General features: G+C 53.6%; 2 protein-coding genes across 3 annotated transcripts in view; one reads left to right on the top strand and one right to left on the bottom strand.

Annotated features, from left to right (window-relative positions):
• Nucleotides 1-4,806, top strand: part of Col20a1 (collagen type XX alpha 1 chain) — a 37,025-nt gene extending 32,219 nt beyond the window's left edge. The window contains exons 28-36 of the mRNA XM_041641696.1: nt 1,416-1,511; nt 1,586-1,639; nt 1,735-1,788; nt 2,216-2,269; nt 3,189-3,260; nt 3,881-3,916; nt 3,997-4,063; nt 4,141-4,311; nt 4,733-4,806. Coding sequence (XP_041497630.1) covers nt 1,416-1,511; nt 1,586-1,639; nt 1,735-1,788; nt 2,216-2,269; nt 3,189-3,260; nt 3,881-3,916; nt 3,997-4,063; nt 4,141-4,311; nt 4,733-4,806 — 678 coding nt within the window. The remainder of the gene's footprint in view (nt 1-1,415; nt 1,512-1,585; nt 1,640-1,734; nt 1,789-2,215; nt 2,270-3,188; nt 3,261-3,880; nt 3,917-3,996; nt 4,064-4,140; nt 4,312-4,732) is intronic.
• Nucleotides 4,807-7,387: 2,581 nt separating this feature from the next.
• Chrna4 (cholinergic receptor nicotinic alpha 4 subunit) lies at nt 7,388-27,426 on the bottom strand. 2 transcript variants are annotated; one of them, XM_041641774.1, is made up of 6 exons: nt 26,943-27,426; nt 25,471-25,622; nt 22,295-22,339; nt 21,947-22,056; nt 16,078-17,452; nt 7,388-12,662 (listed from the first exon to the last, which is right to left on the bottom strand). In XM_041641774.1, exons 1-6 carry the CDS (start codon nt 27,412-27,414, stop codon nt 12,537-12,539), a joined length of 2,280 nt encoding a protein of 759 aa, XP_041497708.1. In that variant the 5' UTR covers nt 27,415-27,426; the 3' UTR covers nt 7,388-12,536. The 2 variants fall into 2 exon arrangements, with proteins under 2 accessions (XP_041497708.1, XP_041497709.1); XM_041641775.1 differs by lacking the exon at nt 26,943-27,426 and adding an exon at nt 26,293-26,421.
• Nucleotides 27,427-27,543: the final 117 nt, after the last annotated feature.

The raw sequence follows: 27,543 nt of genomic DNA, 5'->3' as shown, positions 1-27,543 counted from the left end.
TCGCTTGTCCCTACACTGGGAAATGCAGTTGGTGTTTTCATTGGAACCAAGTTCAGGTTAGAACTGTACTTAGGAAGAAGTGGTGCTTGCAGAATTTGCATTTTCTCATCCAAGAGCATGGCATCCTGTTTGCTGATAGGCTCGGGTTCATGCCTAAATATTGTTTCTTTTTTGTTGCTAGCGAAAGTGGCTGTCTTTGTTCTCATTACAGCTTCTCTTGTGGTTTTTGCACAGGCTCTTTCCCTGAAGGTTACTTTTGTATCAGAGCTTCTTACATGTCTTATTTTTGGTATATTTTATAATCCATGTTTTTTAGATTCACATAAGATCACCTACATAGTTACTTTTTCTTCTCCTGCCCAATGTTTATAACTCTGGTTTCTTTTTCTTACTTGGCAAGTAATTCAGAACTCTGTCAAATGGTATCATGTGATAGTACAGATGTCTTGGCTTAATAGTAATTAATTAAATACAGCGCCAATTCAGACACTAAAACAGATATTCATTTTCATGTGATAACAAGATTCCTTTAATCCTAATTTATTTGAAATTTGAAAAAACAAATCAAACAGACAGTAAATAAAATGTGTATTATTTGTTCAGTGGTTATGGACATGATCAAGCAATTTTCTTCTTGAAGCAACTTACTATTAATTTTGCTGTTTCCCCACATGCCAATACTCTTGCATCATTATGAAGCCAGCATGGTGATAGCCCTCACCACTGTTTAGTATGTGGCACTGCTCTGTATGCCAGAGTTTTATTTATAGTTGTGCATTAATAAGACTGAGCAGTTTGCTGCATCCTATTTGGAACACTGATTTGCTTAATTAAAAAAAAAAACAATTTGGAAGTATTTTCCCCTAAGGTCAGTTTAAATATGTCTGGTGTCACCGTCCCTTAGAGCTTGGCTATCTAGTGAGAACTGAGTTTGGTGTTTGGGCGTCAGAGCTTAAGGAGATGCCCCTTTTGCCCCCATGCGGCAGCCCACTAATGCCCCTTTTGCCCCCATGTGGCAGCCCACTAATGCCCCTTTTGCCCCATGCGGCAGCCCACTAAGTTCCTTCTCTCCTCTTGGTGATTTCTGGGCACATTTCCTCTCCAAGCCCCACTAAACCCAGAGCAGAATAGGAGAACTGAATAGAGATGGGGCGGAAGAACTGGCTTCAAATCCTGACTCAATGTTGGCTTGTTTGTGGCTCTGGATAAGTGGCCAGGGTCTGGCTGTGCCCTAAAGACAGGGTCCCAGCAGGATCCATTCAGGGTAGGCACAAGGGGACTTTTCTTCTCCAGTTAAGGTGCCTGTGGCCCCCTATGAAAACACAGGGTGGTGGACAGTGCTGAGGGCAGGTAGTGAGTGCAGAGGGACAGGGGACATGCCTTCTCGGTCCTTCCAATGCTTCTTGTGTCTCCAGGGAGAGCCAGGACCACCTGGACAGACAGGACCCAAAGGCCCTGGAGGTCAGCAGGGGTCACCGGGGACCCAGGGCCGCACAGTCCAGGGACCCATGGTAGGTACTACTCTGTACCCATCTTCTTCTGTTTTGTCTCTTTTCCCTGTCTCTCAGTTCATCTTCTCCTCCAGGGTCTCCCAGGAGTCAAAGGAGAGAAGGGAGACCATGGACTCCCAGGCTTGCAGGTAATGGGTCAGGGTGATGGCAGGGATATGGGTAGGAGTCTCTTCTACATATGATGTTGGTCCCTGCCTGGTGGACTATCTTTGTTCCCTTCCAGGGCCTCTCTGGCCAGCAAGGCATCCCCGGGAAAACTGGCCTACAGGGACCAAAGGTACTGGCTCCAGGTCCGGGATGATGTGTGGGAGAGAGTGGGCCCAGGTAGAGGCTTAGAGAAAAAGGCTATGGGGAGTGAGCGGGTGAAAAGTCTTCTCCCTCCACCCGAGGCTTCATTTTCCCCGCTCTCTAAGGTCTGGCTAGGAAGAAAGGTATCTCAGTCCACATTAAGGATAAATGGTGTCACCCTGGGGTGGGGTGAAGGGAGGCAGCTCCTCTAATCAGAGCTGGGGCAATTGTACATCCCACCTTCTCAGGGTGGGTCACCTTCTAGGGACTGTACTGGCGTAGACCCAAAGGGAATCACATTTGTAGGAGAGAACTGCCACTGAGAATAGTGTATCAGGGGCTGTTGGGGTGGGCACCATAAAGGGCAAGGATGGATATAAGCCCCCATCTTAGATTTCCCCTCCTCTGCCCACCAGGGAATGAGGGGACTGGAAGGACCTGCTGGCCTGCCTGGACCACCTGGCCCCAGGGTAGGCTCTGCCCGGACTCCTTGAGGCTCCCTGGAGCTGGACAGCTAGTTTGAGAGAAAGGCATTGAACGTCACCTGCTACTGTACAGACCACTTTAGAGGAGGGACTTGTTCCTGCTGTGGCCTTCCACAGGGCTCTGCTGCCGTCTGAGTGTCTGTACCTGGGAGTACCCCAACTCTAACCCAGAAAAGACCTTTGCCCCTGGAGCAGGTTCCTATGGGAAGAGAACCTGCAAAAGCCCAATCGTATCTAACTTTCCAGGGCAAGAGTGCCAGGACTCCTGACGGCCTGGTCCGGGTAGGCGGCTAGCCCGGCTAAACCGGCTAGACAGTGATGCTGTTCCTACAGCTGTTCCAGCACCTGGGACATCAAAGACAGCCCTATGACCCTGCAGAAAAGCTGGGGCTTTCTCACCTTGAGAAGACATTCCTTCCTCAATCCCAGGGGTTCTTCACCCTGAGCTTTGTACCCAGTGAACCTCTGAGAGGGTACCTCAGGCCAGCAGCCGAGACTTACTGGGATATACTGCAAGCCCACTGTGTTTCCGCCAGAGCCTATCAGGGGGCATCTCAGTGTAGCATAAACACTAGTGAACAGCTGGGTGAGGGGTGGGTGGTCTACTCTGAATGCTGAGTGAGGGTCGGATGCCTGTACTAAGTACCAAACAGAGGTAGGGTTTGTTCTGGGTGCCGGAGGAGTGGCTGGAGGGGTCTGCCCTTAGCTCTGAATGAAGATTAATAGTCTGTCAGAGACACTGGTCTGGGAACAGGACCTGGAGCATTGATGGAGAGGGGAGCAAGGTCTGAGAGCAGCTAGGGTTAACTTTGCTGGGCAATGGGACCCTGAATATCAAACCAGGTCTGGGGAAGGGAACAGACTCCTTGGGGCCTAAACTCTGATAGCTGCATTTCTTTTACAGGGGTTCCAGGGTTCGGCAGGGGCCAGAGGCACCAATGGAGAGCGAGGACCTCCAGGGGCAGTGGGGCCCACAGTAAGTACCCCCTTCCTTCCAGCAAGGCAGCCAAGTGACGGGGATGGTACAAGCGCAGGTTCAGAGACTCCATGATTGAAGATCTGCCTGTCCAGAGCTTCTCCTAGCTTCCATGGAGGTACAGAACTGGAAGGAGGCAGCAGCTGACTTTCGGGGGTTCTAGTTCCCTGAGAGGCCACCTTAGCCTTCAATCAGGAGGAGTAAGGTTCCAGTAGCTCAGGGCCCCTTACTTAAGTGGGCTCCGTAGTGTGGGCATGATGGAAAGGAAGAAACAGATGAGTAGGAGTTTTTGGCCCAAGCCTGCCTCCGGGCCAAGGGAGGGTCTGTTCTCAAAGCAGCATTCCAGCTGTTTGGGACCTCTGCCTGCACCCCCCTTCAGCACAGCTGGGGGTAGGTTCTCTGCAGCTCATTCTAGATCCCCTTGGAGCTGTTCCTGATGTGGATGTCCAGCTTCAGTTGCTCACTCTGGGCAGGAGCTGAGGACATACATTCCTGGACCTTGGTAGCTGGGCTGGGGCTTTAGCACTGCATCAGGGTGGAGTCAAGATTACCACATGTTGCTATGCCTGCAGTGCCTTGTCTCTACACTGATAGCTCTTTTCCTTTACCGCCTGCTACAGGGTCTACCGGGATCCAAAGGTGAACGAGGAGAGAAGGTGAGTAATGGCCGTATTCCAGACATTGGGACTCCCTATCGGCACCAGCCATGGGCACCAATGCCATGTCCTCCTTCCAGGGAGAACCACAGTCCCTTGCCACCATCTTCCAGCTGGTGAGCCAGGCCTGCGAGTCAGCCATACAGAGTGAGTGACGCCCACCCTGCCCTGCCTCAGCCTCCCTGACAAGGCTGGTCCCCAGCTAATGTCTTCTTCTTCTCCAGCACATGTGATGAAGCTGAATTCCTTCCTCCATGAGAATGCCCGGCCCCCAATGCCCTTCATGGTGGACACAGCAAAGCCAGGCAAACCTGGGTCTGTAGAGTCTCCCGGATCACATAATGAGGATCTACTTCGTGGAGACGGGGGACATGTCCACCATCCCGAGGACCAAAGTAACAGGCTTTCTGCTCTTGGGAGGGATTCTAGAAGTAGACAGTGGCTGGTTCCCTGCTCATGCGAGTATGTGTGTGTGTGTGAGTGTGTTTCCTCCTTGTCAGTCCCTTTACCCAAAGTTGTCTTAATGAACCAGGAACAGCCTGGGATATCCTCAGGTGACCCCACCCCCAGGTGACCCCTCTCCCAGGTGACCCCACCCTCAGGTGACCCCACCTCATTGCTTCTCTGGTCACTGAACCCACACGAAGATACTTGCTTGGGGCTCAAAGAGTACTTCTGTCCTGAATGCTCAGCCTTTGGCCAAGGGCTGAGCCTCATGCTTATCCTGAGAGGACCCAGCTTCCCTCTGGAAAGACAGGGCAGAGAAGCTGAAGCTGCTACATTCCCTGACCCTGCAATGTCCCCCTTTCCTCTCAGGTGAGCCATCAGCCATCAGCCACACAGGCAGCCCTGGACTGCAGGAAGGGAAGATCCCAGAATCCTTGGGGTGAACAGGTGAATTTCCATCATCATGCTAGCCATGGAGCAAGAAGGAGGAACAGCCTGAGTAAAGGATACGTACTTGGGCTGCACAGTGAGAGGGCAGGAGATGGTGCTGGCTCCATCTCAGAAGCACCGGTCGTGAGAGTGGGAAACCGGTTGCCTGCAGACTCTCACTGGGCCAGCGAGTGTGGAGGAGCAATAGGGTAGAGCAGAGGTTTGAGCTGCAGGAGTGTGGGTGCTCATGGACCTGGGAGGAGGGATTACAGGGACTGGAACTCAGAAAGGCACTCCAGTGAGCACCTGGCCAGGTCTGAGACAGCGCTGTGGGGGTTCTGAGCATGGGTGATACAGTTGAGACCAGGGGGCAGGGTGCAACATCAGATGGCCTCTTCCTTTCCTCTGGATGTCCTGAGCAGCTTTCTGTGTGCAACCCTGCCTGAGGAGGTGTTTCCGGGCGCACATGTGGGGGATAGGGTACAGTGAACACAGGTGGGCATGAATACAGATAAACACAGGTGAGTTCTGTGAACATAAGCGCAGGTGAAGGCAGTGAGTGCAGATGGCACAGATGGATCCACATGGGTTCATATGAGTGCAGCAGCATTGTCCTCAAGAAGGTGATGGCGCTGGGGGCATCTGGGAGCAGACTCAGCAGGCACAAGGACTCGGGGTGCTGGGGTACATGTCTGATGGAAAGTGGGTGGCAGTGGGGAGTGGGGAGCCATCAGATGGACAAACTAAAGGATTGAGTGAGTATGACAGCCTTGCCCCTGCTCAGGAGGCTGCAGAACAACTCACGGTTCTGCTCTGTTTCCACGTCACAACACAAGTCTGTGTGTAGGGACCTCAAGTTCTGTTTCTCCGGGGGTAGCCTGCACTCACTGTGCCAGGAGGCTGGGTCACGGTCTCCTAGGCTACAGTCTAGCTGTGTCTGCTCTTCTCTCTTGCCAGGATCCCCCCCCCCCCCCCGCCGCCACTTGAAATCACCCTGTACTGCCCCAACACCCTCATCCATATCTTTTGTCTCAACACTAAGAATGACTGTGTCCTCGAGGGACAGAAAGGGAAACCAAAGGAAGACCCTGAAGCAGCGGGAGTTAGAAGGGAGAAGGGTGGCGCCTCTCAAGTCCCTTTTTTGTACACTTCAAAGTTCAGATAAACCTCTGCTTGCTCATCACCCTATGTGAGGTGTCTGTCTGGTCACTGCTGAGAGCTGTCCCCACCACTCATGTTACTGATCATTTAAAATTCTCCAGAATTCTCCTCAAAGCCCAGACTCCTTCCTCTGGGCCTCATCAAGGCTCAGCCTGGATCCTGCACTGACCCCTTCTCATTCTCCACCCAAGGCAGCTGAGATGCCTGCTCATCTTCACCCCATTAGGACACAAACCTGCTCACAACTTCCACATCTCAGGGTTCCTTATCACATCTGGGGTAAAATCCAGACCTCACGCCAACTGTAAAGCATAGCAGGCTATCTACAATGATGGCTACCCCTGAGCATAGCAGGCTGTCTGTCTATGATGGCTACCCCTGAGCCATATCCGCTTGGCTCTTTCCAGGATTCTATCCCGACAGCATCTCTCCCTTAGAACACTATCCTCACTTCAGCCTCACTGTCTCTTTTGGTCCCCTTTGCCTCTGGGTATGAGCAAACCCATTTGCCCTCTGGCCCCTGTCCTCCGTCTAAGAAGTCCAGATTATCTTCACTTCCCTCAGACCCTGTGTTTGGCTCCCAGTGTGGTGATGTCACTTTAAGATCTGGTATCTTCCGTCTCTCGTCTTCAGGGTCTTAGAGCAAATTGTCCCCCAATAGCACCTCAGCTTTGGGTCTCTCACCACCCTCAGAGAGAGCATGTAAGCCTCCTCTCTTACCCCACCATGCCAGACAAGGGTCTGGAATGGCATGGATTCATGACACCCGTATTTCCAATCCCAGCTGAGTCGGGGACTTCTATTTGCTTTTTAAACAAATATTAAGTAATTGGGCCACTGTTCCCATCTGTGTAGCTAAGCAAAGAAAGTCCAGAAACAAAGAGGGGAAAGTTAAAAACAATCACTGGGGGAAGGGTAAAATCTTTAACAAGGAACCAGAGATGTTTGATACTGACTGAAGGAATACTACCACAACTCAACGTGTGTGGGTACATGTGTGTGCATATGTGGGCACATCTGTCTCTGTGCACATGTGTATCTGTGTACACATGCACATCTGTGTGTGCACATGTTTCTATGCAATGTTGCGTGCATACATGTTTCCCTGTCCCTCTGCATGTGTTTCCGTATGTGCATGCATGTCTTTGTATGTGCAGGTGTCGCTGTATGTATATATGTGTTTGCACATGTGTGCAGCACTGGTCCTCAAGAAGCTGTTATAAGGCAATGGATAGTTTCCTCCTGGACTTGCACACATGCACATACATTCTAACACACATATATATACATGTACATAGATGTACATTCACACTCCAATCGTTAGCAGCATTGTTAGGCAGGTTTAGGACATGTCCTGACAAGGAAGAGGAAGAAGCTGAGGTTAAAAAACACAAAGACAAATGAATAAAGAGAAACTTATGTTTTCTTTGGTCTATTAATTTTTAAAACTCATGAGGTACCACGGAGGAGAGGAAGGATATTAATAACACAAAGTCCAAAATAACAGGAATAAATGAAGGAAGACCAACTAGAAGGATTGTGTATGGAAAAGAAACAGAAGCAAAGTCAGCAGGAGACATAGTGAGCCGAGAGCACTGCAGGATCAGAGAAGTGTCTGGGAGCTCAGATCAGCAGAGATGCAGGGAACCTGGATGACAGCAGCCTCATGAGGAGACCCGGAGGGAAGAGGCGTGACAGATGGAGCACTGGTACTTGGAGGTGACAACGCTTTGAAAATATGAGCATCAGAGAAAGGCGTCCGATCTCAGACTGATGGCAGGGCTGTGAGCGCTGATGAGTGGGTTGGGAGATGTCCTCCGTGTCATCCAACATGATGCAAAGACAGTGGGAACAGCCATCAGGAAATCCTTCCCAGGGAGAACCTACAGCCCAAACTGCAGACAATAAGAATCTGAGGCAGCAGTGAGGTGGGAAGGCAGAGGGGGAAAATTCGTATCAAGGATTAGGACAAAGGATATTTCAAGGACCACAATGCTTCCAGGTATAACACACAGTTCATGGGAAGAAGCTTTTGTTGGGAGGGAGGCCAACAGACACATGGAGACCTCCGCAAAGGAGTGGGGGCATTGTGAACGGAGGGACAGCAACCTCCCTCTGTGTTGGGCGGTCACACAGCTGTGGTCTAAACTAAGATCATTCCAGATTATTCTGTCAAACTGCTGCCAAGCAGCAGGGTGGTGGGCTGTCAGGAGGGGGAGGCGTAGTGATGTTTCTGATCAATACAGAAAGCTTTTGAAGCACGGGTATTTACTATAAGCAAAGAGCAGCTTCTAGAACAAGAACCAACAGAGTGGGTGTCCAAAGTGGCTGATAGATTAAGCTTTCCTCTGTGGAGGGGATAGAACATATTAAACAATAATCTCCCAGTGTGGCAGAAATTGCTGCTTCACTGAAGGGAAGAGGAGCTCTCCGAATTCCATTGAAACCTACACTGAAACACAAGACTTGGCGTTCTAGTTGATTTCCCACTCGTCGGGGAATATACTGCTAACCCAGTCCTGAATTTTGTCACACTCGTTTTCAGTGTGGCAAGGGCTCATGGTCCAGCTTGGCCAGAGTAAGCATGCTTTCTGCTATGTTAGAGAAGGTTCTAGAAAAGCTAGCCTGGCTCAGCTGGAAATAATGGTGTTCAAGTCTTCTCTAAATTCATGTATTTTCCCAACAGAAACATGTAATATATTTTTAAATTATTATAATTATCATTAGTATGTGTGTGTGTGCGCGCGCGTGCGTGTGTGTGTGCACATGCACGTGCCTGTGACTTGTGGGGGCAGGAGGCTGATTTCTATTGCTCCCCATCTTATCTTTTGAGATACGATTACTCACTGAAACTGGAGCTGGCTGCCTGCCTGAGAGGAATGCAGGAAATGTTTGAAGGGTTTATTGAGGGAGACCTTAAACCCCTCATCCTCACGCATCTCCCTCCTAATGTTAGGATAAAGAACAGGTTTGCAGACTATATCCCTCCACAGCAGCACTTCTCACACAGTGACAAACAGGGACAACCCAAACGTCCACTGCAAGGAAAATGGATGGATAAATGGTGTAGTAGCCACACAGTGAGCACAAGAGAACTGGCTGTTGGCAGTAAACAGATGAAACCTCAGTAGGCTGAGAAAAGGAAGCCAGGCAGTGCAGCCCACAGGACGGAACCCACACAAGCTAGACACAGAAATGGATACACTCTACCGAGAGTGGTAACTTTCTATCTGTGCGACACCCGTGAGGCCAGCAAATAGCAAGAAATGTCAGGCAGGGATTAAAGTAATGGAAACTCCTAGCTGCAAACAGCGAGAGTAAACAGCACATTTGAGTGGAAAGTGTTTTTTAAATCACCTAAATCCCAGCACAAACCCCAGTGCCTGACAATTCCACCCTTCCCCTTGGTATTGTGTCCTGAGCTTCCAGCTGTGGGTCAGCGAATCAATCTGGGGAGCTGCAACTGGCATTTTTCTACAGATTGAAACAGGAAAGACTAGAATCAAGCAGCAGGAGCCCAAGGGTGTTCTCCTGTAGCTTTTGTAAAAACCTGTGTGCGCACCATGGAGACATACCAGGGATCCCCATGTTCCCCCTCAAAGGTCAGGACAATTCCAGGACCAGTTAGTGGCTTTGTGCCAATGAATCTCAATCTGTGTGGGTGGCAGGAGGCCCAGAGTTAAAACCCTGGACTCTCAGGTGTTTCTAGTGGAAATGCGCCAGTGCCCAAGAGCTAAGGCAACAGTGGGGTCACTTCCACCCTATAGGATGAGTTTTCTATTGGCTCTGTGCCCCAATCTTAGTTTACTGGGGGAGACAAGGGACTCCCCTAGTTGATGGCATGACAGGAAGGGTGTCAGCTGCAACTACCAAGATGATGTTGTGCTAGGAATAGGGGATACCAGGGCCATCAGTGGAGGAAGGGATGAGGGAAGGAAGTGGTACCATTCTCACGAGTGTTTCTGTGAGAGGCTCAGGTTGCATAGAGGAAACAGACTCCTGGCTACAAAGGGGTCTCTAGTTTCCTTTGCCTTTGTGGCTGGCTCTGATGTAAGTTTGTAAGGAAGAGAGGTGCTACTGTCGATGGCCCATCAGCCATGAAGGTGGGAGGCTCCAAGCAAGCTGAGCACTAGAAATTGTTTGGCCATGGAAGCAGCAGCCTTGAGTCTGATAAGCCCCCAACATGTTAAGACATCATAGCATACAGAAATCAAAGAAGCACGTTAACACAAAGAGAAATGGCAAACATGCCTACAGACATGAACACAGAAACTTGGTCAGCAGCACCTTGACTGACACCACACAGAAGGGAAGACACCACAAGTCGGTTTATTCAGACAGAAACAGCAACTAAGAACCAACAAGCACACAGCAGCCATAAGTTTAGTGCACACAGCACAGCAGATGAGCTTTGGCCACACAAGTGAAAGAAGCCAGGCATCCCGGACACATGACGCCCGGGACTCACATTTGAGTTAATGCTGTCCATAGGAAGGGGAGGAATGGGAGGGCTGGGAGCTTTGGGGAGATAACATCCACATATCAGAGGGACTGGGACCATGCTGATTTTCAAAGCTCACTGGCCCAAAGGCCTCAGATCAAGCATTCTGCCCTAACTGAACTTCATCTTGACCATAGAGCAACACCGGAAACAGGCAGACAAAAGGACAGCTGAGTGGGCATGGGGAGAACACGGTGCTTTATTTTCCTTTCCTGATTTCTGGGTGCCAGTGGGATTCGCTTTTTCTGACCCAGAAGAGAGCAGCAGAGCAGCCCTCTCTGTACAGTGTGCCACTGTGGCCTTGCCCTGATCGCTACCACTGCCTGCAAATCTTGAGGTTGGAGCCGTGTATGCAGCAGGTGGAACTCATATCTAACAGGTGTGTCTGCTGTCTTCCTCACAGAGGTTTGTGTTCCCCTTGGCTCCCAGGTTCTGGAACAAATTTCCCCACCAGGGTTATCTTGCAACACCCTGAGGGCTCCAGTGTGGGGCTTAGCAGCCCAGTCAGCCAGCAGAGTGAGGATAGATTGAAACATAGCAGATGGAGGTCCTTGATGCCCGTAGGACTCTAGGGGAGGCCTAGAACATCCAGAGTTCAGAACCCAGGCCTCTGCAGGCCCTTCCTGTACACACAGATGTCCTGAGGTCTCCAGTTCAGGGTTCCTTTCCCAGGGGCACCCTGGGATGCCCAGCAGCTGTGTCCAAATGCAGGTTTGCCCACAGGTACAGGTAAAGACAGTGCTGGCCCTTTGGCATACCTCCATCCTAATATTCAGCTGGGATGGGCAAGTTATCCCTCGGAGGTACCAGCTGTACCTCCTGGGAGCTTGGTGTGTTGGTTCCAGACTTCATTAAGTTCTTTCATTTCTTCAGTCCTCAGAACTGTCCAAATAATCCAGCTTCAGGGCCTAGGACAAGCTGGCTGAGGGTGCATGGCCCAGCTCTGCCAAGGCCACTTGGCTGTTGGGGACAGCAGGGTGGTGACCACGGCACAGGATAATTTCTTGGGTGTCTCCCTCACTCTGCCCTTCACCCAATGGAATCTCACAGGGGTGGGCACAGAAGGTGCTTCTCCCAGCCCATCACTGGGGATTTTCCAGGTTGTTTGGTGCTATCTTGGGAAGGGGAGGAGGAGCCCTACAACCTAAGTGCAAGGCAGACTGGGGCTTCCCATTATTCCTGCTTGCCTTGAGAGTCCCAGGTCTCTTGTACAAGATGTGCTCAAGCGAGCTGTGGCCTCACCACAGGGCCAGGATGAGAAGTCCCACCTTCAGTCTTTTATCCCAGAGAGGAAGAAACATGCAAGGGCATCAACGAAGATCCCTCAGGGGACCTGCAGCCCAGGACCTGGACGTGATCTGGCTCCCTCGCCACCCTGAGACTCCCAATGCTATCCTCCTGAGGTTGCGAGTCCCTAGGAGGCACTCACTATAGAACCCTTGTGACCCTGAGCTGAATGCAGGGCTCCCATGGGGCTTCAGCCTTGCTACCCTAGTTCTTCTGTGAGTTGGGGTATCCGCACGGCACAGAGCTTGGCTTTTTACCAATTTACCCCAATCTAAACGAAACCGAACTTGCCTGGGCTCAGCTCTGACACCTGTGAGTCAGAGAGCAGCCCAGTCTGAAGGGTTGATGGGGGCACATCATGGGGCAGGGAGAGGGGATGTGGTCAGCAGGGGCACAGTGGGAGTTTCCTGGGTCGGATGAATCCCCGAGATGAGGGGCTCTGGTTGCTGATGAGGAATGAATTCGTGTGGCCCCACAGGCTGACCGAGACCAACCCTGGACCAGTCTCTGAGACACAGATGAGTGTGTGCTGTCCGCAGGCCAGGAGGTGATTCTCACCTGCTCTGGAGAAATTTCAGTGGGGGCTCAGACTGTAACTCTGCCCTGTGCCAGCCCTAAGTTGCTGTAACCAGGCCCGTGGCTGGATTAGAACCAGTGCCAGCTTCTGGCTCCCGAGAAGCCGCATCTCTTTCCTAGGTTTTCATGGCAGGTTTGGAAGATGGGGTAACTGACAAGTGGCATGGCCCTACAGAGAGCAGGGAGCCAGGCCAAGTGGGCCTGTCCATTACTGTGCCTCTAGATCATACCAGCCAGCCAGGGGGGCAGGAAGAGGCCCACAGTGCCCAGTAGGCAGACGATGATGAACATCCAGAGGAAGATTCGATCGATGACCATGGCCACGTACTTCCAGTCCTCCTTCACCTGCAAGAACAGACATGGGTCACTAGATTTCTCAGATCCCATGGGCAGCCAGAGAAACTGCTGCAACCTGGAACCATGAGTCGCAGTTTCTGCACATCCATCCCATCGGATACACATCTGCACACACCCTGTGGGAGGTGACAAGGGGAGAAGGAGCATGGACTGTCCAGTTAGAGGATCTGCTGGGGCAGATCAGCTGCTATAGGACAGAGCCCAGGGAGACACCATAAAGGGTGGGTTGAGCATCTACAGAGCCCATATCTGAGGCTGTATGTGTGTGGGGTCTTTGAATTTGGACTCATTGGAGCTTTCTGGTAGTTCACACTGCCACAAGAGACTTGGGGTGCATGCTGTATCCCAGCTGTTTTTGCCTGCTTAGTAGGCTGCCTACCCTCAAAAGGACGCTGTTTGGGCATACTTTGGACAAACAGGGTGAAGTTTGTTTTAAATTTGCTGAAGCTGGGTAGCACTATAGAGGTCGAGTCTACCTTCCCACAGTGCAGATGTCAGAAGTGGATCCCAGGGGCTGGAGAGATGGCTCAGTGGTTAAAAGCACTGGCTACTCTTCAAAAGGTTCTGGGTTCAATTCCAAGCATCCACATGGTGGCTCACAACCGTCCACAACTCCAGTTTCAGGGGAATCCGACACCCTCTTCTGACATCCCTGGCACAAGGTATGCATCTGGTGCACAGACATATATGTAATCAAAGAACCCATACATATAACATAAAATTAAAGTAACTTGGGGGCTGGAGAGATGGCTCAGTAGTTAAGAGCACTGACTGCTCTTCCAGAGGACCTGGGTTCAATTCCTAGCACCCACACGGCAGTTCACAACTGTCTGAAAATGCAGTTCCACAAGATCTGACACCTTATATTAAAAAAAAAAATTAAAGTAACTTAAAAAAAATGGATCCCAGGGAGATGTCAGTCATGTGTCCTACACCAGAAGGTAAGGGCTAGGAACAGGCTGGGCAATGGACTGATCACTAAGGCCATCCCACCATAGTCAAAAGCAAAAGCGCCCCAAAGCAAGGGTTAAGTCCACACCTGCCTCTGGCCTGGCCCTGATTACTCACATCCACCTCTTACATGGACAGCTGCCCACACACTGGGTAGAGGCAATGATGCCAGGAGATGCTCCATGGAGGAAGGAGGGTCGGGGACAATGTGTACGTCCACCATCTGTGTCCACTTCACTGGACGATGCGTTCACACATGGTGACAACGGTGCAGATGACTACCGGTTCCTCGGATCCCACAGTGTGAGCTCTTTATGCCCCGGGCTGATGCAAGGGAGCCACTTCCTCAAGCTGTTCCCAGAAGCGAAGACTCACGGGATTGATGCCTGGGTCTAACTAGGCCTGGGAACTAGCATGGCAATGATTCTCCCTGCAGCTCTAGCCTTGTGCTTCAGGCAGGGTGACGGTTACACCACCTCCCTGCTCCTTACCCTTCACCGTCCTGTCAGGGTGTCACTAGTCTAGAAGGGCCTGTGCACATGTGACCAGCAGGGAATAAGCCACGGCAAGCAGACCCAGAGCAGGCTGAGGAACACTTGGCCTCGCAGGCCTGAATTGGAGAAGAGTGCAGCTTCCCCAGAAGCAAGGGCACCTACCTCAAGTTTTCACAGCGATTGCAGGTGTCCTGATGGGTTAAGCCAAAAGTAAACAGACATGTTCACTTTGAAAACTTTAGACAGAATAGATCTTTGCTAAATAAAAAGCCCCTCAAAGGGCTCTTCAGAGTAAATGGTGCTTCGTGTCCCTCTGTCCCTTCCTGTGCCTGGGACCAAGCCTCTGAAGATGAAACGCCACAGTCATGACCTGCTGTCCTGTTCCTATCAGCAAGCTTCCCAGGCCCGGAAGCAGGTCAGGCAGCTGCAGTAGGCCAGTGGAGATGGGGGAAATCATGAGCTCCAGCTACAGGACTATGCTGGGGATGGTTTCAGAAAGATTTCAATTAAACTTTCCACATCCATCCTCCCTCAGTGGCCTCAGTCCAGTTCATGCCTGGATCTCTTTTTCTACCCGAGAGCTGTAACAAGACATAACCCCAGAACCAAAATTTCTCTCCAGACAGGTCTCTGAGGTCCAGAATATTCCAGAGACCACCAGAATGACTTCATGAGTCCCCGAGACTCAGTGGGGGTGATTCTGGGAGCAGAGACCCACTCCTGGGATGTAGGGCACCAGGCTCCTTTCTTTCCAGGGCTTAGCAGCTCCAGAAGACAAACCATAGACATCTGGGAATAGACAACAGGCAAGTCCCAGGTTGAGTAGGAAGATGAGCAGAAGCCAACAAAACCGACGTCCCAGGAGGGACACTGGCAAATGCCAGTTCAGGGCAAGGACAGTGTAAAGGTCAGATGCTTTTAGGTGATGTCACTTTTTAGGGGACACAGCAGAGGTTGGCCAGGACAGGACTTCCCCTGAGGACCTCTTCACCCGACCTCTGGCTGAGACTCTGATTCTCATAGGCTGAGTCAGATCTGGGAAAACAGCTTGCCTAGCACCAGTTGTCCTTCATCTCAGCATCATCTGAGCCCACACTCCAGTCCCAGAGACCCCTACGTGCTACAGTCGGATAAATGTGAAAGGGGAGAGAGCGTACCCACAATGCCCTGGTGGCAAGGGCAGACAGAGCTGGCACTGCTGCCCAGCCCAGCTGTTCATCAGAGATGCACTCTGTGAAAAGTGCAGGAGACCAACACCTATGGAGCAAGATAACCATTCCTTCTCAGGCCTCTGGAGAGCCACAGCTTGGAGCATGAGAACGCATGGGGGTCGGCTGGCTGAGCACTGGCTTCCTGTCTCCAGGTTCCCGAGGGCCTTGCAGTGTGGCAGCATTATGTCCTCACCCCACAACCCTCCAAAGGACTGATGGAGTGGGGGTGGGGTGTAGTTCCCGGCAGCCCCATTCTCTTCTCTATGCCCTCTCAACCTTCCTAGCGTTCAGAGGACCACCCTCTGCCACAGAAGCTCAAGGGAGACCTGTTTTTGGGTGGCAGCAGAAGCAACAGTTCCACTGAATTTTGGGGAAGGCTAGTGTGGGATGAGCCTGTCAACCAGGATTTCCAAGCAGCCGGTAACAGTCTGAAGACTTCAAAGGAAGACCTTCTGAGCGTTGGGTTGGCAGTGTTAGAAGCAGCCTCTCAACCCACGGCTCACCAGGGCTCATTAAGTCCTGGCACCTGGACGAAGCACCTCAGCTTGCTCCCCACTGATAGGGCCTCACCTAAGCCCAACTTGGCCTAGGGATCTATAAAGGATGCTAGGCAGAGACCCTGTACCCTCAAGCTGTGCAACATTTGTCTGGGCCCTTGGTTTCTGGATCATTTATGGAAAACACTGGACATCACATCCTGTCTGGGCCAGGGGCACCTCCCATGCATAGCTGCTGGCCAGGACTTACCGAGAAGTCTGTGTCTTCTGCCTTGAGGTGGTCTGCAATGTACTGGACACCCTCTACTGCCCGCATCAGGGCTGGTGACAGGGGGAGGTGCTGGGGGCGTGGTTTGGTGCCTCGGGCCTTGAGCACAGTGACCGGAGACACGGGAGATGGTTCCTTGCATGTGCATTTGCATGGAGAGACCTGGTCGGACAGTGGAAGCTGGGATGGATGGGCCTTCAGGGAGGCAGGGGAGGCAGTTGGCTGGCTGTCAGCCAGGGAGACAGCTCCATCTCGAGAAACACAGTACTGGATACTCCGAGACCGGCAGCGGATGCCACCTTCTGCCGTTTCCTGGGAGCTGGGCACGTGCTGGACACTGAGGGACCTGGCTTTGACAAGTGTCGGGACCCTGGTACTGTTGGGTGCGTGACAGGGGCCAGGTGATGGACAGGGACTGGTCTTCTTCACCTCTGATGTCTGCAATTCAGGGGCCTTGTGAGAGGGTGACTTGCATGTAGGCTGGGCCTCGACTGGCGTGGTCAGAGGGTTGCAGAAAGATGGGGCCGATGACAGGCCTCGGTTTCGAGTGTCACTCAAGACGCCAGGCTCACCCTCCGGTTCTGGCCAGAGACGAGGGGCATTGGCCATCTTATGCATGGACTCGATAAGTCTTCGGCAGTTGTCTTTGACCACAGACGGGCGCTTCATGAAGAGGAGGCGCGGCACGATGTCCAGGAAGACTCTGCGCACCCAGGCAGGCATGGTATGCGTGCGTGGCGAGCGGTGGTGAACGTTGAGCACGAAGACCGTGATGACGATGGAGAGGGTGACGAAGATCATGGTGAAGAGCAGGTACTCGCCGATGAGCGGGATGACCAGCGAGGTGGACGGGATGATCTCGGTGATGAGCAGGAGGAAGACGGTGAGTGAGAGCAGCACCGAGATGCACAGGGTGACCTTCTCGCCGCATTCGGAGGGCAGGTAGAAGACCAGCACGGTGAGGCAGGAGATGAGCAGGCACGGGATGATGAGGTTGATGGTGTAGAAGAGCGGCAGCCGGCGGATGATGAAGGCGTAGGTGATGTCAGGGTAGATCTCGGCGCAGCATTCATACTTCCTGGTGTTGTAGGTGCCCACGGCATCCACAATGACCCACTCCCCACTTTCCCAGAAGTCCAGCTGGTCCACGCGGCTATGCATGCTCACCAAGTCAATCTTGGCCTTGTCATAGGTCCAGGACCCAAACTTCATGGTACAGTTCTGCTGGTCGAAGGGGAAGAAGGTGACATCGATGCTGCAGGAGCTCTTATAGATGGCTGGGGGTGTCCACTGCACCCGCCCATCATAGAACAGGTGGGCTTTGGTCAGGTGGGTGACTGCGAAGTCCCCGTCCGCACTGCCAGGAAGAGGGAGAGAGAGCAGTGAGGTCTGCCCATCCCTACACCACACCCACGGACATTCTTGTAGAGAAAGGCTCACAGCCTGACCAACAGCCCCACCAGCTACCATGAAGAGTGCAGGATTATGTATGGTGGTCATGTGGTCTGGGCCATCACTCACCTGTGTGCTTCAGTTTGTCACCCTTGAAGAGTCAAGGTGCCATGTGGTCCAGAGACCATGGTGCTCACCCAGTGAGCGGAGTTAGTATTACAGCTCTTTTCCATTACTATCATGAGTGGCTTGAGGTGGAACCAATCTCCTGGCTTCTCTCCTGAACACCCACTGCCCCATGAATTTGCATTTGTGCCTTCTCCTTGCAGAGGGGCCTGGGTCACCTCTGTGCCTTTGAGGACTGAGGTACCATGGAAGTTTCTCCTTGGATTCTAATGGTTACCACCTGAGCACTTCATGCACTGAGAGGAGGTGCAGGTGCCTGTCTCCTTCAGTTCAGGAGCTTACAACTGGCTCCAGCAGGTGCTATGGATATCCCAGAGGTCCCTGCAGGACCAAGCCCACTGCGTATGAAGTATGTGTCTGCAGGAACAGGACAAGTGTGCCCAGAGGCCTGATTCAGAAGAATGGATGCCTGCTGGGCCCAGGAGCACAGGGTGTGGGATAAGCAAGATTTCCTCCTCCTCACCTATGAAAAAGGAGGTTTCGTACCAAGCAGCTTCTCACAGGTCCCCGGTGAATGGATAATCTTTCTGGAGGCCAGCAGGACTCTCTGCCCATCTCATCCATATGGAGGTAGCGCAGAGCTGCTCAAGGTGCCTCCCAGGACAAGTACCCCTTTGAATGTCCCCCTGGACAGGGCTCAAACTCAGGATAGATCTCCTTTCCTTTCCACTGGCCCCAAGAATTTGGAGGCCCCCTCTCTACAGGCCGTGGTACACGGGCTGGGTGAGGACCCCAGCTGCCTCATCCAGGTTCTGGTGCCTGACTATTGGCTTCTTGCCTCTCTCTCTCTCTCTGCCTTGAGGGATGTTTGCCAGGTTGGGCAGTGGAGCATGGGTCTGCTGTCCCTCCAGCCTCTTCTCTTGGCCAGAGTTCCAGCCTTGACCTCTGGGCTTCACAGACAGTGATGCTGTGTCTCATTTTACCCATTCTTGGAACTTGGTGACACTGGACAACAGCTCCATGAAGCCCTTCTCACCGTGATTACCTCCACAACCCTCCCCAGAACTGCTAGTATTTCATGTTTGCCTGTGGAATCGTACCCTATTTGGCTGTGAAATCCGTACCCTATTTTCCCCGTGGAATCCAAGCGGCAGTGTGGCACTCTCAGGCCTTGGTGTCTCTACATGCCCAGACCATTCGCTTTGGCCCTGAATTAGCATTCCGAGTCCATCAGAGTCAGCAACAGTGCACAAACACTTTGGGGCAAACCCTGCCAGCCTCAGCTCAGAAACACTGATGGGAAACCTCGATTTATAGCTAATGAGCTCCCTGAAGCACGATTAAACTTCTCACTAATGGCACCAGCATGCAGCACGTCCGTCTCACCACTCACAAAACAATGCACCCCTGAGCCACAGGCTCCAGAACCCTCTGATTTCCCAAGTGCCCAGCTCCATCTGTCCATCCCTCCTCCCACCTCCATTCACGGGCCCAGCTCATCGGCTAGTGCCCTCCAAGGTTCTTAGGCAGAGAAATCCAGGTCCCCTAAATTTCATCAGCCAACTGGCCATCCTCCCCTGAAAAGCTTCTCAAGTCCTGACCAGAGCTCATGGTGGCCACCTGGAACCCTTAGTGGTCCTTTCTATGCTAACCAATCACCTGCAGCACCATCCACAAGGTCCAGAAGACCTGAGCTTCCCATGATCTCAGAGCCTGGGCCCTCCTGCATGTTAACTCATCCTGGGTCAATGCTACTGGTTTTCTCCAGCACAGCTGTGCTACATATAGAAAACATTGGAAAAGCTGCTGTCAACATGCACCCCAATAAGGCTTCAGGTTGCACACATGCACCCTAATAAGGCTTCAGGCTGCACAGTGCACAGCCTGGTTTCTACAGAAGCCAAGGTTCCCTCCGGGCACACGGGGGTGGATCTTGCAGATATTTCAGGCCCTGTGGAATCAGGCTTGGGCTGGTTCCCTTCTCACAGTCCCTTCTCTCCAAAAATCAAAGCCTCAGCACTGCAGGCACAAATTTAAATTCTCCCAAGCAAGAGAGTGGATCCTCTGCTTTGACAACTTTCTACAGAGCAGGCAGGAAAGGCTGCAACCAGCTGGTCGGCAGGGGCCCTCAGGGCTCACTTGAATTAGTGACTCCCATCTGCAGCCTTGGCTGCTGGGTCTGGGTTTCCCACCCTTCAGACACACTGGGGACCCGGCACTCATAGCTCAGGCTGTTGTGGCTCCAACTGTACTGCTCACCACTCCCTGCTCTCCCCAGCCCAGCCCCGCGTGAGCCTGGCAGAGCACCTAAGCCTGTATAGATGGATTCCTCTGAGGTTACTGTTGTGCTTGTGTTTGTAGATGGGTACCAAGCGTACTCTCTGAGGGAGGAGGTCTCTGAGGGGGGCAATGCAGGCCACCTCCATCAGATTCTGGCTCTGTTTCCTTCCACAAAGCCCCAGCTGTGGAGAAGGTGGCAGCCGAATCCACAGAGTTCAGCACTCTGTAGTAGCTCTGGCTGCTTTGTTCTTCTCACATTGCCAAGAGGAAGGCAGTCAGAACGCCCAAAGGATAATGCTGTCCCAGTGACCACTGGCAGCCCAGCCACGCACCAGGACAGCAGGTTTGTCAAGTGAGCTGTCGGCATTTCAGTGCCAAGGCTGCTGATGCAGGGTAAAGATGATAGGTCCTCAGTTTCCAGTTCTGTACCTTACAGACCCCACAACACAAGAGGAAGTATAAACTTTTGGGTCCTACAGTCAACCAATGTGATGTTAGTTCTGGACTCAGTGAACTGGCCAGGAGCTGGGGGCGGGTGGGTCCTGGATTTTACCTATTCCTGAGAGGCCCCACCACCTGAGGCTGCGATCCAGGGGGAAATGAGTTCATGTTTGATCCACACCTGGCTGAGAGCATCTGGGTTTCCAGGAGAGGAAGCCCCAAGTCAACAAAAGAGTAGGGACGCCCCCAGTCCAGCAGTGGGACCAACCATTGGCTAGCAGCTGCTGATTGCACTAAAAATGGCCTCCTTCCTGCCAGCATAAAAGTCCTTTCAACCTTCACCAGCTCCAAGCCCTGCTCAGGTAGATCTCAAGTGCTCATCCCAGCCCCAGAGAAAAGGGGGTCTGTCCCTTTGGCATGTGTCTGAGCACGTAGGAGAGAGAGACAAAGACGACCTGGGAGGAGTGGAGACTTCTGAGTGCCCGTCATCAGGAACCTGGTCCTGGGCTGTTTATCGGCTCCCCCACCTCCTCCTCCTCTGCCTACCCAGTACCGCCCAGGGAATGCATGGGTCCAATAGGCTGCTCAGAGTAGATTCAGTACTTGATCTTAGGGCTCAAGGAGGAACAGGTAGAGGGTGAGTCCCAGAAAGGCCCAGTCGCTAGAAGTCTTCCAGGGCTCAAGGTTCAACTGGAGGGGTACAGAAGACAAAGGGGCCTTTTTGAGGGAAGAGCAAGGGTCATGGACCTTAATGGTTCCTGCCATCTGCTCATTCTTAAACCTGCCCTTAATAAACACATTTTGGGAAAACACCCACAGCTCCTTCTAAAAGTCAAGGATGTGGCTAGTACTCTACTCAATGAAAGAGGAAATAAAACCCCAGTCATTCTTAATCTAATGGGAGCATTTGTAGGTCAGATGGGCACCCCAGGGCCTGGAGGGGGCTGTGGGCAGATGGCTGGGACTAGGGGGTGGAAGGGCTTTCTGTTTGCTTTGTCTGCAAGCACCGTGGGAGCTGGAGTAGTGTATCACCCCGCGTAGACTAAGCTCAGAAATCCAGCTGCTCCTCTCTGTAAGGGTCCCCGGGAAAATAAGTGTGAGGATGCCTGTCTCCTGCCTTCCTGTCACCAATGACTGCATTCATCTCCGTGCAGACTTCAGCTTCTAGGAGCCACGACAGGGTGTGAACTGAGCTTAGGAGCTGGGATTGTCCGTTGGCTCGGCGCCCAGTGTGGGGCACAGCACAAAGCTGGGACCAAGAAGAGCGGAGGCAAGTCTCTGTGGAGCACCCACATCTCTTTACCTCTCCATCTACCCCAAAGTCCCTGCATCATTGGCCTTTCCGACTGTGACTTGTACACCTCAGGGGTTAAGAAAACCTGCCTGGGGTGGGACCTGCAGTCACTTCTGGGAGAGGGTGTCAAATCCATTCCCTGCCCTCAGGACACAGAAGAACCTCACAGCGGGTACCCCCGACCCCCCCGCACTGGGTGTTGGTGCCTACACCCAGCCCCTTGGGTTTCCACTCCCTTTGCCTGGTTCCTCTTTGCTTCCAGCAGCTTCCTTGCCGGGCTGGGTTCTAACCTCACCTGCCAGGGCCCACGAGGCTTACTTGTTGTAGAGTACGATGTCGGGCCTCCAGATGAGCTCGGAGGGGATGCGGATGGAGGTAACATTCTCGTAGTCACTGGGGACCCAGCGCAGCTTGTAGTCATACCACTCCTGAGTGGGGGTGGAGAGCCACGTGTGACGTGGGTTATGGGGCGGAGGGCAGAGGCGTGGGAGCCCCTCCACTCACCGGCACTTCTGAGAGGGGGTGGAGAGCCACATGGGGGGGTATGGGGCGAAGGGCAGAGGCAGGGGAGCCCTCCCCACTCACCGGCACTTCTGAGAGGGGGTGGAGAGCCACATGGGGGGGTATGGGGCGGAGGGCAGAGGCGGGGGAGCCCTCCCCACTCACCTGCTTCACCCACACATTTGTCGTCATCATCTGGTTCTTCTCGTCCTAGGGCACAAGGGAGAAGGGAGCTTGAGGGTCCCCTCAGTCACAGATATGTCCCTGCTTAAATCTACAATCCATAGCTAGCAAAGGCATGGACAAGTCAGGGCCAATCTTCAGGAGAAGAGTGCCTCAGCCCTGAAGGCAACCTAGTCTGGGATGGCAGCCTAAGGGGAGGTAGGATGAGGAGAGAAAGACTCTGGAACCCTTCCAGAGAGACATGGGGGAGCAGTTCAGCTCCAAATGAACCCCAGGCTCCTTGCAGGCTGAAATCTGTCAGCCATGTCCACTCACATTGCTCCCTCCCTCCTCCCTCTGCAGATGGGGTCCACGTGTCACTACTCCTAAGGCCATCAAAGCCACAGGTTAGGGAGATCTTGATAAAACCATCCTCCCAGGGCCAAGGTGGATGCCGTGGCAGAGATTCTGGTGGTTTCATCTCAAGGTCACCATGCAACAACCAGTCAGGCTGAGAAGATCTAGGCTGCAGACTACTCTGTGAGGTCTCTTAGGGTTGCTGCCCCAGGTTTATTTCCCCACTGAGCCACAGGAATGGGCCCATCTGTTGCAGCTGCCCATCTGGTGAGGAACAGCAGGTTGGAGACCCACGTTCTGATCAGTCAGTTCCTAAAGCAGACAGGACCCTTGTGGAGAATGAGCAAGCTTTGGTGTAAGCACAGATGTCTGTGGGGACAGACTGGCAGCCATAGGCACTGTCACACCTTCTAGCCTCAGGAAGGGTCTGAGACCTCATGCCCACAGTCTGGGGAACAGCACTGGGCTTCTCAGGGAGCATCTGATACTGGGCACCATGAGTCCCAAACTGGACCAACATTTTCTGTCATCAGCCTAAGCTTGACTAACAGACTCCTCCAGGGACCTAACCAAGGAGATTCCCAGGACATCCAGCAAGAAAGTGTCTTGCTCAGAATAGAGCATGATCCTGCCCCCACAAAAATCATTATAGACTAGTAAATGGGAGGAGGTTGCATCCCCTGATGCCCAGCCCCAGGCCTGGGTCCTCTCCAGTGCAGTCACCTAGGAAGGTGACCCAGTGGCCTGAGTGAGTCCCCTCCCTAGAAGGACACTAAAGAGAAGGTGGGATGCAGAGCTGGAGCCTGTGGCTTCCTCCCGCTGCCTGAATGGGCTGGCCGACAGCAACCTCATCCCTGCATGACCTTGACCTACACCCAAGGAAGCTGGAAATGGAACGCTGCTTGCTTCATCCCACAGGGCCTCCAGAATTATCAGGACAAACTTGACTGTTGCCGGGCTGGGTCTTCTTGCCCTAAGCATCCCTTCCAGCCCCATGTGGCCGTCACACCGCAGGGCCTTTGGATCCCATAGATGTCACAGATATCTGGAGCACATTTCACAAGGACTCAGCATTGGGTTAGGAAAGTCCTGGTGATTCCGTAGCCTTCTCTGCAGCGGTCGCTGGGTATAAACTCAAGCAAGGCACGTAGTCTCCCTTACTGGGTGCAGACCCCAGAGAGGCATCTATAGTAGATCTAGTAGCTCACAAAGGGACACAGGCAGGCTGGACGCTAGGATGGGGGCACCTGGATCCCAGGCCCTAGTGGAAGAAAGAGTAGGCCAGACACAAGGCAGACCTTTCTACGCAAATGTAGCCATGAACTTTCAACATGTACAGTGCCTGCCTAGAGCCAGCATTTCCCTTTACGGAAAAGTCAAGGTAGATCCCTCGCAGGGTGCAGGGAGAGCCTTTGGGCACCCTCCAACCAGGCCCAGGAGCTACAGAGGTCAGGCCTGGAGGCCACATCCCTTGGAGACATTTTGATGCTGGGTTTGCTCTGAGCCTAGTGTCTCCCAAGGCAGAGAACATGAGACTGAACTCGACAGGCTTAGGCATGCCTGGTGGTAGCAGACCCAGAGCCTTGAGCCGCTGCCAACAGCTGCCTCTGCCAGCCACCACTTTGTAACGGTGTTTGCAAACCTCAGCAAGGATGAGGGGCCTGTGCATCTTGCACTGTCCTTGATGTCCCCCAGCCAGGGACACTGCAGGAACCATGTAGGGGCCAAATGCTAGGCTCTCCTGAGGATGAAAGTCTGAGTGGCTACGCTGAATAGAGCCAACTGGCAAGGGTCTCTGTGTCCAATCCCATCAGGCCGGATCCCTGGGATGCTGCTGGCTCTGTCAGAGATGGTATAGTTGCTCTTAGAGCATGTCAGGCAAGCACATGGAAAGACTGAGAACCACACATGATCAGTGACAGTCTCGAGCCAACACTTCCTCTTGTAGCAGAGACTGGGGTGGACCTTTAGGACACTCACGCTGGGGTATGAACTCAAGCAAGGCAGAAGTCTCTTTTGTGTCCTCCCCTTTATCTTCTATCCCTCCTAGAAGGCTATGCAGGGACAGCTCTCTCTCTCTCTCTCTCTCTCTCTCTCTCTCTCTCTCTTCCTCTCTCTCCTTGGATCCAGGCTCTGCCCCTGAACCCAGCAAAACTCAGTGTGGAGCTCTCAAGCTTACTAAGTCAAATGGCTATGGCTGCCCCACTGGTAAGATTATGCCTTCCCAGCATCCTTCCCCCAGCCGGGACAGAACTCACGTTGGGCCCAGCCTGAAGGGCAGAGCCTTCAGTGGTACCAACCCCTGGCAGCATTCCCCAAAGCCTGGTCCCACCCCATAAGGAACATCTCAGCCTCACATGAGGACAGACTCCTACAGAATACTTCCCTGGGTCAAGACTCATCTCTGGTGCTTCCTTCGGGACTCCTTGGGCCCCAGCCCATGCAGCAGGGGCTACTGCCTAGCTCACACAGGTCCTCCCAGAAATCTTCCTGGACCCTCACTGGGAAAATGAACACAGCCAGGTAAAGAAGATCTGTCTGAGATTCACCCAAGCCCGACTTTCCATGTTGGCTGGTACTCTGTGGCCTCTGGGATCAGCCTGGGATGTGCCCCCGGTGTACCACAGTGCCCACTGGAAGGGTGACACTTCCCACAGCTTTCCTATGGAATAGGTCCAAGCCATGGAGCCCACCTCCCTTCCCCAGCGCTGAGTACCCACTGAAGCTAGGGTGACATTTTTCTGTCAGATGGAGTCTCACGGTAGTACCTCCTACAGCGTGACCCCATTGTCCCATACAACACCAGGTCATCCCACACCTACCACATCAATGAGCTGAGCAATGGACAGGCCGAAGCGGACAAGGACCACGTCTGAGATGTTGGCTACTGGCCGAGACCACTTGTTGTAGCCAGAGAAAAGTCTCTTCAGGAGCCGCTCCTCCGCATGGGCCCGGGTCTCGATGTGGCTGCTAGCTGTGGGGGAGGCAGGAGGTTTAGGGGCAGGTGAACACAAAGGGTGTCCCTCCAGCCCCATGCCACCACAGTCTTTCCTGCCTTCCAGGTCCTCTTCCACATCACCTTCCACCTTAGGAGCCCTGGGCATGCTGCCTTGATTTTCCTGACTCCCCTCAAGGAAGCCTTTCCAGCGCCCTCAGAATGGGTCAGGCCCTCCTGCATTTCCTTCGCCAGGAAAACAAGGCAACTGACCGCGTGAACACTGAACTGAGTACAACTTCCCTGCAGACGATCACTCTGGATGGAAGTGCCCTATCGCCGGTGACCGGCAGAGACAAAGGACATGAAGTGACTGACAGCCGCATGGGAATGGGGACAGAAGGTGCACGGGGCAGCGAGGGTGGTCCAGCTGCCTGGGTTTTAGTGTCCACCCTGACAGCGAGTGCAGACCCTCAGGGCCACTAGCGCCCAGAGTTCAGGGCAGAAGCAAGATGCCCTGGATAAGCGCCACACTGCTGCCTGGAGAGGGTGGTCCCTCATTCCACCAGTCAGCAGCCCATCTGTGTTCTCTCCATAGGTCCCCTACGTGGCTAGGGGGCCTCCCTGCCTCCATCTGTTCGGTTGCTGCATTAAAGAGGGGGGTGGGAAGAGGGAGGGGAGCCTCTGCTGTCTGCTGGCTCCTGCTTACCTGAGAGGAACTCCTCAGGAGGGGTCTTCTAGAGTACCCCCACAGCCTCCTCCCTCAATCTCATTCTTCCTGGTACCTTGGACCAGTAAGGCACAGCTTCACCGCTCAGTGGGGTGGCCAGGGATTAAATAACCCCCGGAAACCCCTGGATGGGTTAGGGTGAAAGGTGTCCGTTTAAATGGGAGGTGGCGGAAGCCGGGGGACGGCGGGGGGGGGGGTGCAGAAAGGATAGGGTGGGAGCTCCAGGGGCAGAGGCAGATCCTCGAAACCAGGAGCAGACATGGGGGTGGTCTGCTGAGAGATTTGACAGGATGGAACCTCCCTCCCAGGTGGACTCCACCTCTATCCTAGTTGGAGGTTCTGGTTCCAGCTCGGAATTGCAGCCAGACCATCCTCCCCCCCCCACCCCCCCGCCTCACACCCGCCTCCACTCAAGCCCCCTCTCCCAGCACTTGGCGGCTGATTCCTTCCTCACTGGCTCAGCTAGCACCGCAGGACGTCGGAGCTGTAGTGGGTGGAGGAGTCTCTGGCTATCCCGTTGCGCGCACCCGCGGCTTGGCACCGCAGCCCGGGGCCTCCTCTCCCCTGGCCCGGGAATCCCAGAAGCCAGGACCCGGGAGAAAAAAAACGTTCTGCGTTTTGAAACTTACCAGGCAAGAGGCCGACCCCTAAGAGCAACAGCAGCGGCAGTAGCAGCGGCGGCTGCGGCGCCCGGGGCCCCCAGAGCTCCATGGCGCACCGAACGGGCTCTAGACGCGGGCGGCTCCCAGCTGTGCCGCGCCTCCGCTCCAAGACCCGCGCGCGCCCAACTTCATGCCCCGCGCCGCGGCCGCTCGTCCCCAAGCCGGGCTCCGCAGCTTGTCCCGCGGGGCGCGGCGGCGGGGCGGGAGCTCGAGGTTGTGGGCTCCGCGGCGCGGCCCCGCCCGGACCTGCTGCCTTAAGCCGCCGGCGAGAGGGGAGGAGGGGTAGGGACGGGAGGGAGGAGGAAGCGGGCGGGAGGAGGGGGCGGACCGGGCCCCGAGGGTAGGTGGAGGCCACGCTCGGCCCCGCGTGGGGGTAAAGTTTTCTTGTCCCCCCTGGGGCTCGCGACGTGCCGGGTGGGGTTGGCGACCCCCTGGTCATCCCAGCAACCCCAGCGCCTTCAGGAATCAAGCCCCCAACCCCGGTCTCCAGCCCTAAGATTGGGCGCTCATTCAGGAATTGTGCGCAGAAGAGGGCACCCTGCTTGGCTCTGACTAACTCCATCTCTCC

This window comes from Microtus oregoni, unplaced genomic scaffold (genome assembly GCF_018167655.1).
Source record: "Microtus oregoni isolate MIOR12 unplaced genomic scaffold, Mior012 000071F_ref0000514, whole genome shotgun sequence".
NCBI classification, from domain to species: domain Eukaryota; kingdom Metazoa; phylum Chordata; class Mammalia; order Rodentia; family Cricetidae; genus Microtus; species Microtus oregoni.
This window is presented reverse-complemented; position numbering and strand designations above follow the sequence as displayed.